The sequence below is a fragment of the Cetorhinus maximus genome, chromosome 9 (assembly GCF_964194155.1).
Source record: "Cetorhinus maximus chromosome 9, sCetMax3.hap1.1, whole genome shotgun sequence".
NCBI lineage: Eukaryota > Metazoa > Chordata > Chondrichthyes > Lamniformes > Cetorhinidae > Cetorhinus > Cetorhinus maximus.
The window spans coordinates 109,081,350-109,096,120 of record NC_135887.1 but is presented as its reverse complement, the minus strand read 5'-3'; the positions used below and the strand labels follow the sequence as shown (position 1 = coordinate 109,096,120).

The following is a 14,771-nucleotide window of genomic DNA, read 5'->3' as shown; positions in this document are numbered from 1 at the left end:
ACCCTGTGAGTTTACTGATAAAATAGAACCCAATTGCACCGCTTGTATCAAATAATTATATTGAATAATATCATGCACTCAGGTAGAAGAAAATCTTAGACCGTAAGACCATAAGACATAGGAGCAGAAATTAGGCCATTCGGCCCATCGAGTCTGCTCCGCCATTCAATCATGGCTGATAAGTTTCTCAACCCCATTCTCCCGCCTTCTCCCCGTAACATTTGATCCCCATACCAATCAAGAACCTATCTATCTCGGTCTTAAATACACTCAATGACCTGGCCTCCACAGCCTTCTGTGGCAATGAATTCCATAGATTCACCACTCTCTGGCTAAAGATGTTTCTCCTCATCTCTGTTCTAAAAGGTCTTCCCTTACTCTGAGGCTGTGCCCTCAGGTCCTAGTCTCTCCTACTAATGGAAACATCTTCCCCACGTCCACTCTATCCAGGCCTTTCAGTATTCTGCAAGTTTCAATAAGATCCCCCCTCATCCTTCTAAACTCCATCAAGTATAGACCCAGAGTCCTCAAACGTTCCTCATATGTTAAGCCTTTCATTCCTGGGATCGTTCTCGTGAACCTCCTCTGGACCCTCTCCAGGGCCAGCACATCCTTCCTGAGATACGGGGCCCAAAATTGCTCACAATATTCTAAATGTGAAACAAAAACAGAATTACCTGGAAAAACTTGGCAGGTCTGGCAGCATCGGCGGAGAAGAAAAAAGTTGACGTTTCGAGTCCTGATGACCCTTCAACAGAACTGAGTAATATTAGGAGAGGAGTGAAATATAAGCTGGTTTAAGGTGGGGGAGTGGGGGGAGAGAAGTGGGTGGGGTGGGGTGTGGTTGTAGGGACAAGCAAGCAGTGATAGGAGCAGATAATCAAAAGATGTCACAGACAAAGGAACAAAGAGGTGTTGAAGGTGGTGATATTATCTAAACGAAAGTGCTAATTAAGAATGGATTTCATTCTTAATTAGCACATTCGTTTAGATAATATCACCACCTTCAATACCTCTTTGTTCTTTTGTCTGTGACATCTTTTGATTATCTGCTCCTTTCACTGCTTGCTTGACCCTACAACCACACCCCCCCACCACCGCCCCCCACTTCTCTCCCCCCACCCCCCACCCCCCACCTTAAACCAGCTTATATTTCACCTCTCTCCTAATATTACTCAGTTCTGTTGAAGGGTCATGAGGACTCAAAACGTCAACTTTTTTCTTCTCCGCCGATGCTGCCAGACCTGCTGCGCTTTTCCAGGTAATTCTGTTTTTGTTTTGGATTTCCAGCATCCGCAGTTTTTTGTTTTTATATTCTAAATGTGGTCTGACCGGAGCCTTATAAAGCCTCAGCAACACATCCCTGCTTTTATATTCTAGTCCTTTCGAAATAAATGCCAACATTGTATTCGCCTTCCTAACTACCGACAAGTTAACCTTAAGAAAATCCTGGACTAGGACTCCCAAGTCCCTTTGCACTCCAGATTTCTGAATTCTCTCCCCATTTAGAAAATAGTCTATGCCTCTATTCTTCCTTGCAAAGTGCATGACCTTACACTTCCCCACGTTGTATTCCATCTGCCACTTCTTTGCCCATTTTCCTAACTTGTCCAAATCCTTCTGCAGCCTTGCCGCCTCCTCAATACTACCTGTCCCTCCACCTATCTTTGTATCATCTGCAAACTTAGCCAGGATGCCCTCAGTTCCTTCATCTAGATCATTAATGTATAAAGTGAAAAGTTGTGGTCCCAACACTGACCTCTGCGGAACTCCACTAGTCACCGGCCGCCATCCTGAAAAGCACCCCCTTATCCCCACTCTCTGCCTCCTGCCAGACAGCCAATCTTCTATCCATGCTAGTACCTTGCCTCTAACACCATGGGCTCTTATCTTACTGAGCTTATTTTATACTTATCTTCTTTTACTTCTACAGAATGGAAAAGATCTTGTGCCATTTATCTGGGTTGCAAATATTCAGTCTTTCCCCCATATATGAATTTACTGCCACCATGTCCATATGGTGCAATGTGCAGCACATGTTAATGAAGGCTGAGGCAGTCACTGAAATCAGTGTCATCATCTGCACAGTGTAATAAATAACTAATGGGATATTTTCCTGTCAAATTAATAATATTGCACAATGCTGTTACACTAAAATTTGTACTCTCTGGTTTGTTTGATAGTCACAGTGGAATCACCTATAAGGTGCACACAAACTAACACTGCATTATATTGTTGCCACATATAGATCAGATGATATTTATAACCAGATGCCAACAATAGATGTTATCATTTAATTAGAACCTTTCCATGATTGTTTGGTGAATCTTGAAAGGGGAAAAAATATCAAGCATGATTGAGAGGGAAGTGGGAGGAATAAGGAGCCCAGAAACAGGAGAAGCACCTAGGCCCATGATTTTTCTCGCTGGCCCTGGTTCGGAGCCCAGGTTCCGTTGTGGGCGTGGCCATCTTGTCTTCTTGTATCTTAATCCTGAACTTTATTTTTTTAATTTCTTAAAGAAAATCATGCTTTGCTTTCTGATAATTCTAAGTTGCGCATGATCAAGAATGAACTTCAAGCTGACTGTTAATAAAAAAGGACAGTTGATCATTTATGACATATTACTTAGTTGTTTGGTGTTACTGTTGTTTGCATTAAAAGTTTGACGTTTTCACTTCAACACTGTTTGCATTGTGATTCAGTGTATGTGGCAATCTGAAAGTAAGTACAGTCCACTGGCATTTGGCAGAGCAAGAGATGCAAGTCACAAGCTTCAGTGTCAACAAGCTAGAGAAATGTCAGCCAAAATTTCCATAACAGTTCCTCCTCAAAAATGAATTCATGTGTAAAAGACGCTTTGATTTTTATTTGAAAAATACTGTGCAAATCAGCAACTGATACAGCACAGGAGGTCATTTGGCCCATCATGTATGTGCCAGCTCTTTGAAGAACAATCAAATTAGTCCTACTCCCCTGCTCTTTCCCCATAGCCCTGCAAATTTCTCATTTTCAAGTGCTTATCCAATTCCCATTTTGAAAATTATTAAATCTGTTTCCGCTACCCTTTCAGGTGCTGCATTCCAGATCATAAAACGTGCTGTGTGAAACAAATTCTTTTTTTTTTGCCAATTACCTTAAATCTGTGTCCTATGGTTACCAACCCTTCTGCCAATGGAAACAGTTTCTCCTTATTTTCTCTAAAAAAAATATCCATGATTTTGAAGATCCCAATCAAATCTGGTAGTGACGGGACTAATGGTGTCCCGTGGGATTAGTGCACATGCCTTATCTTTTCCCCATTTCGCTCAATGATTTAGGTAAAGGGATAGAGAACAAGTTAGGCAGCTAATTTGCGCATAATAAATCCCTACAAACAGCAATACGTTAAGACCAAATAATCAGATTCCTGTGATGTTAATTGAGGGATGTAATGCCAGAGATAACTCTCCCGCTCTTATAGAGTTGCAGAGTAATTATGGCACAGAATGGAGGCCATTTGGTCCATCCAGTCTATGCTGACTCTCTGTAGAACAATCCAGTCAGTCCCATTCCCCACTCTTTCCCCCATTGTCCTGCAAGTTCATTTCCCTAAAATGGCCATCCTTTTGAAATCATTCAGGGTCTCCACTCCACCACCCTTGTAGGCAGCAAGCTCCAGGTCATTATCACTCACTATGTGAATAAGTTCTTCCCCAGAACCCAGTATCTCTTACCCAAAACCTTAAATCTGTGTCCCCTACTCCTTCTACAATCAACTAATGGGAACAACTTTTCTTTGTCTACCATATCTAAACCTGTCAAACCTCTTATTAATGCTGCCCCAATCTCCTTTGCTGCAAGGAGAACAGCCTCAGCTTCTCCAATGTAACTTGATAGCTAAGTTCCTGCATCTGTGGAACGACTCTGGTAAACCTCCTCTTTATCTTCTCAAGGACCCTCACATCCTTCTAAAATTATGGTGACCAAAACTGGACACAACACTAGCTCTGGCCTGACTAGAGCATTATGAAGGTTCATCATAATTTCTCTGCTTTTGTACTCAATACCTGAATTTATGGAGCCCAAGAACCCACGTGCTTTGTGTTGCAAAAATGTTTAATTTCATGATTCAAATGTTTTGGGATTGATTTTTTTTTTAAAAGCAAGATAAATGGGAAAAAAAACCTGGGTTTGAGAAACTGATAAACACCCCTAAAATGATTACCATTAAAATGATGGCCCATGTTTATTTAAAGGGATTAGAGTTAGAGATATGAAACAATAAACTACAGGTGATCCTCTCAACTTCAGATTGGAGCCAGCAAATCTGGTAAGATTAAAATTCATCAGATCAAGGAAAGGTTGGAAAGTAACTGGTGAACAAGGGAAGGTCTTAAAGTCTCCATATACTTTTCAGATCAAAGGAGAGGTTTTAGAAGTTAAAGCTCATTAGTTTGTATCTCTATTTGGGACATCCCTGGGGTGCCACACTACCATGGAGATTGGTTTCAGGGGAGGATTCCTTTTGTGTTATATTTATTGAGGTTTCTCACAGACACAGGCAGTTTTATGTCTGGAGCTGAAATAGTTTGGAAACAGGTAGAGAGAGATAGAAATCTGCCAGGAGCTGTAGACCACTAAGCAAGAAGGCAGTGAAGCCCATGCTTGAGTTGGGCTTCAACCGTGAAGTGCTTAAGGAGAGTTAGAGTGTCACCTGGCCGACTGTTAGTGGAAAGACTCCAAGAAATCTCATACCTTGGAGAATAGCAGGAACACCAAGGAGAATCAAAGTGAATTCCTAAGAGCTGTGCCATACCTTGGGTTAGTCCCAGGAGAAGTGAAGGAACCCTCAAAAATCCTGTAAAGTATAGGGGAACTCTTGGGCAGAAGTAGAATGGGGAGTGACCTGTTGAGATTTTCAGGCTTAAGGAATAAATGTTTATGAAATAGTGTTAAGTTAGTAGTACTTGCTTTGCTAATTTTTGTACTGTGAAAGATTTTGGTTTAAAAACGTGAAACCTTGTGGCATAGTTTTTTCAGGTAACAACGAGGAGTTTGAATTTCTTTTTAAAAGTCAATGGTTTACCTCCCGATAATATTTGCTCATTACTCATTTTATATGTCCTGCCAGCTTCAAAGGTCTACACAACTGTTCCTGTACACACTTCAGAACTGAGTCTACATTCCCTCCCACATCCCTTCTGCCAAAATGTATTACTCTACTCTGTATAAACTTCCATCAGCCATTTTTCTGCCCATTCTGCTAGCCTATATCCTGTTGGAGTTGAATGGTATCATCCTCACTGTTTCCCATACCTCCAAGTTTGATATCACTGGCAAATGTTGAAAGTTTACTGTATTCCAATATCCAAGTTATTTATAAAGATTTAAAAAAGTGGTCCTTGTATTGACCCTTGAACACCACTGTCTACCATCCTCCAGTCTGAAAAATAACCATTTACTATGACACTTTTCTGTCCTTAAGCCATTTATTTTCAATCAAAACTGACACTGGCCCTTTGATTCCATGAGCCTCAATTCTGTTAGCCAGCCTTTCATGCAGTATGTTGTCAAAGGCTTTCTTAAAATCCCAATAGACAACATCCCTTGCATTCCCCTCAAGTTTCTGTGCTACTTCTCAAAAATATTTAATTGGATTAGTCAAGCATGTTCTTTCTACCTTTTACAAATATGTACTAGTGCTCCTTACTTAATTCTCCAAGTGCCTGTTAATATTTTCCAAGTTTTTGAAACATTACCCACCACTGATACTAAACTGTCTGTAGTTACTAGAAATGTCCCTACCTCATTTCTTCAAAAGAACTTCTCCCAAATCTAGGGAAGACAGGAAGATTATTGGCACTCTTTTGCTATCTTTACTCTCACTTTGCTGAGCAACCTGGAATGCAAGCCAACATGTTATCACCCTTTTTGCCCCTATGATCCACCACCCTCTTGTTACTGGCATAACATTTACATACTAGGAGATTTTTGGGTTTCCTTTTCTGGTAACTGTCATTCTATTCTCATTCTCTCTTTGCTAGTTTTACTTTTATTCCCATATCTCCTCAACTTAGAGTTTGACTTTGTTTTCACGAAGAATTCACCTGGATATGCATCATACACCCTCTTTTATTTAATCATATTCTCCATCCAACTCAAAGGAACCCTAGCTCTGGCTCCTTTACCATTCACCTTGTTGGAATGTTTGGAATGAAACATCTCTTCAAGGATCACCCATTATTCTGTTACTCTCCCGCTAGTCCTCAGTTCCATTTCACCCTGATGAGATCCCTTATCAGCACATTGAGGTAAGCCCCCTCTTCCAAATTAAATGAATCTTTAGATTCTTGTATGTTTTTATTTATTACTAACCTAAGCCTTTTTTAAATGGTGATCACTCTTACCTGAATGTTCCCCCACAAACACTTGGTCACCTTTATTCCCCAGCACCCGATCCAGCAATGCCTCTTTCCTCATTGGAAAGAGAACCTACTGGCTAAGGAAGCTCTCCTGATCATATTTCAGAAATTCCTTCCCCAATCAATATTACAGTAATTGAACTCCCCCCATATCACTAGTTCTTACATATTTGATTTCCCTGCACATTTGCTCCTCTTATTTGGAGGCCTATAGAATACCATCTGTAGTGTGATCATACCCTTTTGCTTCTCAACTCTAACCAAATGGATTCTGTCCTTGCCCCCTTAAGGGCATCACTCTTTTCAACACCACAATATCTTCCCTAATTAGTACTGCCATCCTACCTCCCTTATTCCCTTTCCTAAGGACTTTGAATCCATAATTATTAAGCACAGTACTCACCATTTTAAGCCACATTCCATTATAGCCACAGCATCAATTTCCCGTGTGGCTATTTGTCTTGTAGGTCACCAATTTTATTCACCACACTGTTTACATACATGAATTGTAAGTGTCTTTGTATTCTTCAATCTTCTTTTGTCTGCTTCTACCCAATATGGCACCAGTTCCTTCTCTAGGGCTATCCAAAACATTGTGCTGCTTATTCCTCCAAGTTCTATGGGCTAGTGTCACCCCCCTGCCAATTTAGTATAAATCTTCCCCAACCACAAGGGTGAATTTGTTAGGCCCAGTATTGTTGAGGTGCAACCTATTTACATAGATGCCTGCTGCCCAGAACCGATCACAATGTACCAAGAATTTTAAATCCTTCCTCCTACACCATACCTCAAGCCACACATCGATTCTCCCCAACTTATTTCGATTCTCATTAACACATGGTACTCAGATTACTACCTAGTGGTCCTACCTTTCAAATTTCACCCTAGCTGAAAATTTGACTACAGGATCTTAATATCTGCACTGTATTGTTGGCACTGACATGTACAACAACAACTTCTAGCTCACTCCCCCCTGTAGAATATTCTGCATCCTCTGCAATATCCTTTACTCTGGCAACGGCAAGACTAGAGTACAGAAATTTCAGTCACTTCCCCCCACCCCACCAAACCAATGCACACACAGGTTACTTGTAATGTAGTCCCTTACCCTTTGTTGCCATGGTCTGATCTGCACACCTTTAAGCAGTCATCAATCTCACTGGTCTCCAACACCCCAAAATCCCCTGCACTTCCTGCCTCTTTGATGGCCATCCACTATCCTGAACTCTGCCTAAGGAGATGCAGCCTCCTGGAACACAGAAGCCAGGAAACACATCCTCCCTATGCTCCACAGTGACGTCTTTGAAATTGTGGGGTGAGATTTTTGTATCTCGAGAGCACAAATGGGACCTCGATTTAACATTTAGTGGCAGTACTCAGTGTTGCACTCCCACAATGCTGCATTGGGAGTGTCAGTCTAGATTTTTGTGCTAAGTTCCCACTGGGACTTGGATCCACAACCTTCGATTCAGGTGAGCACAATGACCTGCTGAGCCTAGAATAAAGCCAGTGCTAAAAGGATTAAATCGAGGACAGATTGCATAGATGTGGGTTGCATTACTTCACGAATGAGGATTAAGAATCGATAATGATTTTTCTATCTATCGAGACTATTTCCTCTGGTTGGTCACTACATGCTGAGGTTCTACCTGTCCCCGGTGTTGCGAAGGATGGGTCTGGCCACGCTGCTGCGGAACGCTCCAAGTAGTTGGACCGTGCCATACCACCTGTCCCTCGTGGAAAAATTTATGCAGAAAAACACCTTTGACCACAAGTCCATCAGGCAGTGGTCGGCACGAAGCGTCTTACAGGCCCTGCAGGAAAAGGAAAGGGTGGATCCTGTGGGATGGTTCCCCGAGCAGACTGTCAAAGTCATTTGGCAGAATGCCTCATCGCCAGAACTTTCCAACAAGCACCAAAACGTAGCTTGGCTGGTGGTGAGAAAGGCCCTCCCCGTCAGATCCTTCCAACACGCCAGGAGTCTCACCCCCTCTGCATGTTGCCCTCGAAGTGGCTGTGGTGGGGTTGAGACCGTTGTTCACCTCCTTGTGGATTGTGCCTTTGCAAAGAAGGTCTGGAGAGAGATGCAATGGTTTTTGTCTAGGTTCATCCGAGCAGTTCTGTGACACAGGACTCTATGCTCTATGGGCTGTTCCCAGGGACACACACCGACACAAATATCAACTGCAGCTGGAGGATCATCAGCTCTGTGAAAGACGCTCTTGGGTCTGCCCGAAACTTGTTGGTCTTCCAGCGCAAAGAGTTGTCCCCGACCGAATGTTGCAGACTGGCACATTCCAAAGTCCAGGACTACGTGCTGAGGGATGCACTAAAGCTTGGGGCAGCTGCCGCAAAGGCGCAATGGGGAATGGTCGCTGTCAAAGACCTTTCTGCCATTATGCACCAAGGGGCTGGGAACTGTTGAGAGCCCCTTGGGCTGTACAGCTCAAAATGAATGTATGCAGTGAATACTAAGTGTCTTATAAATGTATTGAAGCACCTCAGAGTGCAACATGATGTATGTTGATAACTCCAATGCCTTTGTCTGATTGTCTGTAATGACCATATTGAAATGATTGTAATATTCATTGATTGTATTGATGCACCTCATTATCCATGTGTAAAAGTTGAATCTGATGGTATTTTTTGTGAAGGTGCTTTTGAAATGTTTTGTAATGTTCTTCCAGATATTTTATGAATAAAGTATATTTTTTTAAAAATCCAGAATAAAGGGGGTGAACAATGGTCTCATCCCCACCATAGCCACCTCGAGGGCAACGTGCAGAGGGGATGGAAGGATCTGACGGGGACCAAGTGTTGCAGACTGGCACATTCCAAGGTCCATGACTACATGCTGAGGGACGCACTAAAGCTTGGGGCAGCCGCCGCAAAGGGGAAAGGTTGCTGTCTAAGACCTTTGCAAAGGCACTGCATCTCTCTCCAGACCTTCTTTGCAAAGGACCGATCCTTTGTCCCATTCACCATCAGGGCTGACAGCCTGAAGGTGCTGGGGATATGGTTTGGAGGGACCGGAGCATACGTTAGAAACTGGAAGGAGCGAGTGTCTATGGTGAAAAGAAAACTGGGCATGTGGGAGCGACGCTCCCTCTCCATTGCGGGTAAGAACTTGTTCATCAGGTGTGAGGCACTCTCGCTGTTGCTGTACATGGTGCAGGTCTGGCCCATTCCACATTCCTGCGCGATGACAATCACCCAAGCCATCTTTCGCTTTAGCTGGAGGTCGAAAATGGATCATGTCCGCAGGGACACGATGTACAAGCCTCTAGATAAGGGAGAAAAACCTGCCTAACATCGCCCTCATCCTGATGGCCACCTTTGTGTGCAGCTGCATCAAGCTGTGCTTAGACCCTCGGTACGCAAACACCAAGTGTCACTGCGTGCTGAGGTTCTACCTGTCCCTGGTATTGCGAAGGATGGGTCTGGCCACACTGCCGTGGAACACTCCAAGTAGTTGGACCGTGCCATACCACCTGTCCCTCATGGAAAAATTTCTGCAGAGAAACACCTTTGACCACAAGTCTATCAGGAAATGGTCGGCACGTAACGTCTTAAAGTCCCTGCGGGAAAAGGAGGGTGGATCCTGTTGGCTGGTTCACCGAGCAACTGTCAAAGTCATTTGGCAGAACGTCTCATTGCCAGAACTTTCCAACAAGCACCAAGATGTAGCTTGGCTGGTGATGAGTGAGTCAATGACCTTTCTGCCATAGTGCACTGAGGTGCTGGGAATTGTATAGACCCCTTGGGCTGTATGGCTATAATGAATGTATACATGGAATACTAATTGTATTGATGCACCTCAGAGTGCAACATGATGTATGTCGATAACTCTAATACCAATGCACTGTCTGTAATGACCATATTGAAATGATTGTAATATTTATTAATAGCATTGAAGCACCTCGTGAGCCATGTGTAAAAGTTGGATCTGATTGTACTTGATTGTGATTTAGAAATGCTTTGTAATGTTCTTCCAGATATTTTATGAATAAAGTACATTTTTCAAAAAATCCAGAATAAAGGGGCATAATCTTAAATTAGAGCTGGGCCATCCAGGGGTCATGTCAGCAAACAAAGGGTAGTGGGGAATTTGGAACTTGCCCCCTCAAAGTGGTTATGCTTGGGGGCCAATTGAAAACTTCAAAATTCCTATGCTAGCAAGTACCAAGTGTAACAGAACAAAGACAGGCAAAATGGAGTTTAAATAGAGAACAGTCATGATTAATTGAACTGGCTCAGGGGGCTGAATGACCTCGGTTCTTAAAAATGCTGCATCTTGTAGATGCAAGGTTTCAGTGGGAATTTTTAAAAAAGCACAACAAGTTTTACTGCACTAATCATTGTATTTTATTGGAATACCATACAGAAGTGTTCTTTACAGAAATTAGAATACAAGATTTTGGAATTATTTGGAAAAGTTTTAGCCTCAATTATTTTTGAATGACATTATTCAAACATTACAAGGACAAAATAAAAAGGTCAATGATTGATTATGCATTACTTCACAGTTGAGTCACTGTTCATCTTCTTAAGTGGAGCTCAGTCCTCAACGAGGGTGAATGCGGATCACCCCAGCAACCAACAGCCCAAACAGGATCACAAACACAAGGATAGACAGAAACGTTGCAGCTATATTCAGGGTTTTAGATGTTGAGCTGTAATGTTCAGCCCCATAATTATCTCCCACAACTTTACGATCTCTAGACTGCAAATGAATGAGAGAAAGAAAGAGAGGTGAAAATTTCCCAATGTTCTTTGGCCCCCAAGATTCAGCAACATCTCCCACCAGAGATACCAGTTCCAAAACACTTCAAAATCACCACATCCTCCTCCCTCCACCCCCACCCACTAGCACACAGTATGCAGCACTTAAAAAGATGCAATGCAGAAACTCATGAAGTCGTCTTCAACATGACTTTCCAAAACCATTACCTCTACCACCTAGGACAAGATCAGCAGATGCATAAGAACACTACCACCATCTGCAAGTTCCCTCCAAGTCACACATCATTCTGACTTGGAATTATATCCCCTCCTTTCACTGTAATTGGGTCAAAATCCTGGAACTCCCTTCTCAGTAGCACTATGGGTGTATTGACACCACTTGGACTTTAGCAGTTCACCACCATCTTCAAAGCAATTAGGAACAAGTACTGGTCTTGCCAGCAACACTCATTACAAGGACAAGTTTAAAAAATTGATAGTGCATTGGTGCAACATTGGTTGCAGCCTGGTGATGCTCAGTAATAGCTGCTCTGAAGGTTCTGATCTTGTAGAGTGGTGATAGGGCTGCAGGTACTGTTACAGGGACCCATGACTGATTAAGAACAGAAACAGGAGCTCAAGCCAGCCATACAGCCCCTTGATTCTGCTCCACCATTAAGATCATGGCTGAACTTCTATGTCAACCCCACATTCCTCAATTCATCTAGTGCAGTGATTCGCAAACTAGAGTCAGAGACTGCATGCCCACAAATTAACATGAAATTCAACCCAAGGGTAGGAGCAGAGTGCACCTGCCATATGTACAGAGTGGGTTGGCCATCTCACCCAGGAGGGAGCAGACAAGGATATACAGACTTTGTAGCAAGAAGCAGACATGCCCATCTCTGATATCTGTAAGCAGGCATCCATTTTTTCCCCCTAATTAGTATTATTAAAACACTTCACATGCAAACCACCCTCCTTTAAAAAAAATCAAGTAATATATAGCATTTAGATGGCTAAACTGAGATTACCAAATCACTTGGAATTTATAGATTTCTTAATCAAATGCTTGAGAACTTGTTACCTGAAAAATCTACCAACCTCAATTATAGTCATTGGAGAATCCACAACCCTCTAGGGTAGAAAATTCCAAACATTCTCAACTCTCTGAAAGAATTTCTCATCAGCCCTAAATGGCCAACCCTTTAATCTGGGACCATGATCCCTAGTTTTAGACTTGAGTTGGGGAAACCAACCTCAGCATCTACCCTGTCAAGCCCTTAATTGCATATGTTTCAATGCAAGTACTGAATCTTTATTGGAAGCACTGGAAAACAAAACTATTTCCATTTTACAAACCTTGCACAGGGCTTCCAGGTGAGCTGGTCAAGCTTCACACCACTCTCTCACCACACTATTGTCTCAAGAGTAACAACCCCTTGTTCCAGGTACTTTCCCACTGTAGTTAGTTCTGTGGACCTGCCTCTTTCAAATCAGCAGATTGCTGCAGGCAACAAAAAGGTCATTATTCTGACTAAGGGGAAGGGCTAGAAAGCTCTTGAAGGGGACAGGACAACACATCAAGCCTTGAAACTTTCCTGGGGAATATTTGATACAGATGCTTAAAAAAGTGCTTGGTGCTAAATAAGAAATTGCTTCTCATTATCTGAAATTCCCCTTGTTTGGAGAAGCTATGTCTTTTTTTAAACTTGATGAAGGAGCCAGACAGTTCAAGTATCATACAATGATACAGCACAGAAGGTAGCCATTCAGCCCATGATGGCTGTGTTGACTCAATGGCTATCCAATTGCCTGCTCTTTCCCAACAGCCTCAAAAATACTTTTTAGAGAACTGGTTAGACCTCAGTTGGGATACTGTGTCCAATTCTGTACACCTTTCCTGAAGTGTGGTGCCAAGGGTAGAGGGGATTTACTAGAATGGGACCAGAAATGAGTGTCTTCAGTTGTGTGGGGAGACTGGAGAAGCTGAGATTGTGCTTGGGGCAGAAGGTTGAAGGGAGTTAATAGGTGGTGTTCAAAATTCTGAATGGTTTGGCTAGAGTGAATAAGGAGGAGATAAATTAGAAAGGTAACAGGCAAAAGTACCAGAAGGGAGACAAAAATCTTAAAAAACGCAGCAACTTACAACCTAGAATGCATTGCAAAAACATTCAATAGTAACTTTCAAAACGGAGTTAAGCTTAAAGGAAAAATTTGTTAGGGCTATGGGGAAAGAGGGTGGGGGAGGCGTGGTGGTGGTAGGGAGCAGTACTAATTGGATAGCTTTTACAGAGAGCCAGCACAGGCACGATGGACCGAACGGTCTCTCTTTCTGTGTTCATTATGTTATGATTCTTTGAGCTGTTTACATAAAAGACGTTAGTCAAGGGCAATGATCATTGAACCTAGTGAACACAGGTACGAGCGAAAACAAAAACAGAATTATCTGGAAAAACTCAGCAGGTCTGGCAGCATCGGTGGAGAAGAGTCGACGTTTCGAGTCCACATGACCCTTCAACAGAACTGGAAGCGAAATCGGGGTCAAAAGCTAAAGTCTATTCCTGCCCCACCCGCAATCTGCAGCTCTGCCTTAAACATACACCCAGTACGCGTTTGTACAGAATTCTCAGACTGTAGTCTCTCTCTCTCTGACACAGAAACAATAACTATAGCGATTTGTTGTTTAGACCCCTATAGTTTTTTTTTAAAAAAAAGTTAAAAACTCACCTTCACTGAAAAAATCAAAGCCAAGAACCCAAGGCAACAGAAATTACAGTAAACGAAGTTGAAAAGAGACCAGAGTACGTGGTCTTTGACAGGCAGAGTACTGAGTCCCACCGTGGTGCTGGGCACATTGACGATGTGGTGTGGTCCCTGGAAAACGTGGAGCCCGCTATCTGCAATGGGCTGGTTCATTTTGTTCTCCATAGCAGATTATAGCTAACAGCCGCTAGCAGGAGGTGAAATAAGTAATACGGACTCCCTGCTCTTTATAAGCAGCCGCACAGGGGCGGGGACAAGAACTATGTAATCACAACAGCAATGAAACTTCTCATCCGAGCCCGAGGTGTTTTAAACGAGTATCGATCCATCAGTCTTATATATCAAAGGGAAGTCATTCTGGGCGGGCCCAAATGATTTCCTTAAAATCATTAAGTCTACAAAATTTCGCTCCAATGTCTGAAAACCAAATATTTTCTCACAGGCGTAGGAAGCGCAGTATCCACAGCTGTCCAGCACAAAGATTAAACAGGCAAATGAGTACAGCCCAATAGGAATATCACACAATTAATTATCCACTATCCCTAGACCTATTGCTACCACACAAACCCTCTGACCACCAAACCCAATTTCTTTGTTCAGGGACAATCACACAGTTTCCAGTCCAATGAAATGAACTCCACCCCTGCAGGGAATCTTCCCTTCATCAGCAGGACTCCAGTGCCCATAATCCATTTTCCTGTAAACAGAGCCTGTGGCTGATTCCATAGGAATAGCACCTTGATACTGCACTGCCATTCTATGGCAGATCTGTGACCTAACTCCATAAAGTCACCTTTGCCCCATATCCCTTTGGCTAACAGGATGATTAACCATCAGGGACCTATGGGATTGCTCTGCAGAGATTCAGCATGTCAATGGAC

At 42.7% G+C, this 14,771-nt stretch overlaps 1 protein-coding gene across 1 annotated transcript; it reads right to left on the bottom strand.

Annotated features, from left to right (window-relative positions):
• Positions 1–10,743: 10,743 nt before the first annotated feature.
• Positions 10,744–14,200, bottom strand: LOC144684910 (dispanin subfamily A member 2b-like). Its single transcript, XM_078549315.1, has 2 exons — positions 13,855–14,200; positions 10,744–11,125 (listed from the first exon to the last, which is right to left on the bottom strand). Exons 1-2 carry the CDS (start codon positions 14,053–14,055, stop codon positions 10,967–10,969), a joined length of 360 nt encoding a protein of 119 aa, XP_078405441.1. The 5' UTR covers positions 14,056–14,200; the 3' UTR covers positions 10,744–10,966.
• Between the last annotated feature and the right edge of the window lie 571 nt (positions 14,201–14,771).

Excerpts from the sequence above, each read along its gene's own strand:
- LOC144684910 (XM_078549315.1), bottom strand. The coding sequence starts at position 14,055 with ATGGAGAACAAAATGAACCAGCCCATTGCAGATAGCGGGCTCCACGTT. Across the intron at positions 11,126-13,854 it reads CTTTGATTTTTTCAGTGAAG|TCTAGAGATCGTAAAGTTGT; the intron begins GTGAGTTTTTAA and ends ATTCATTTGCAG.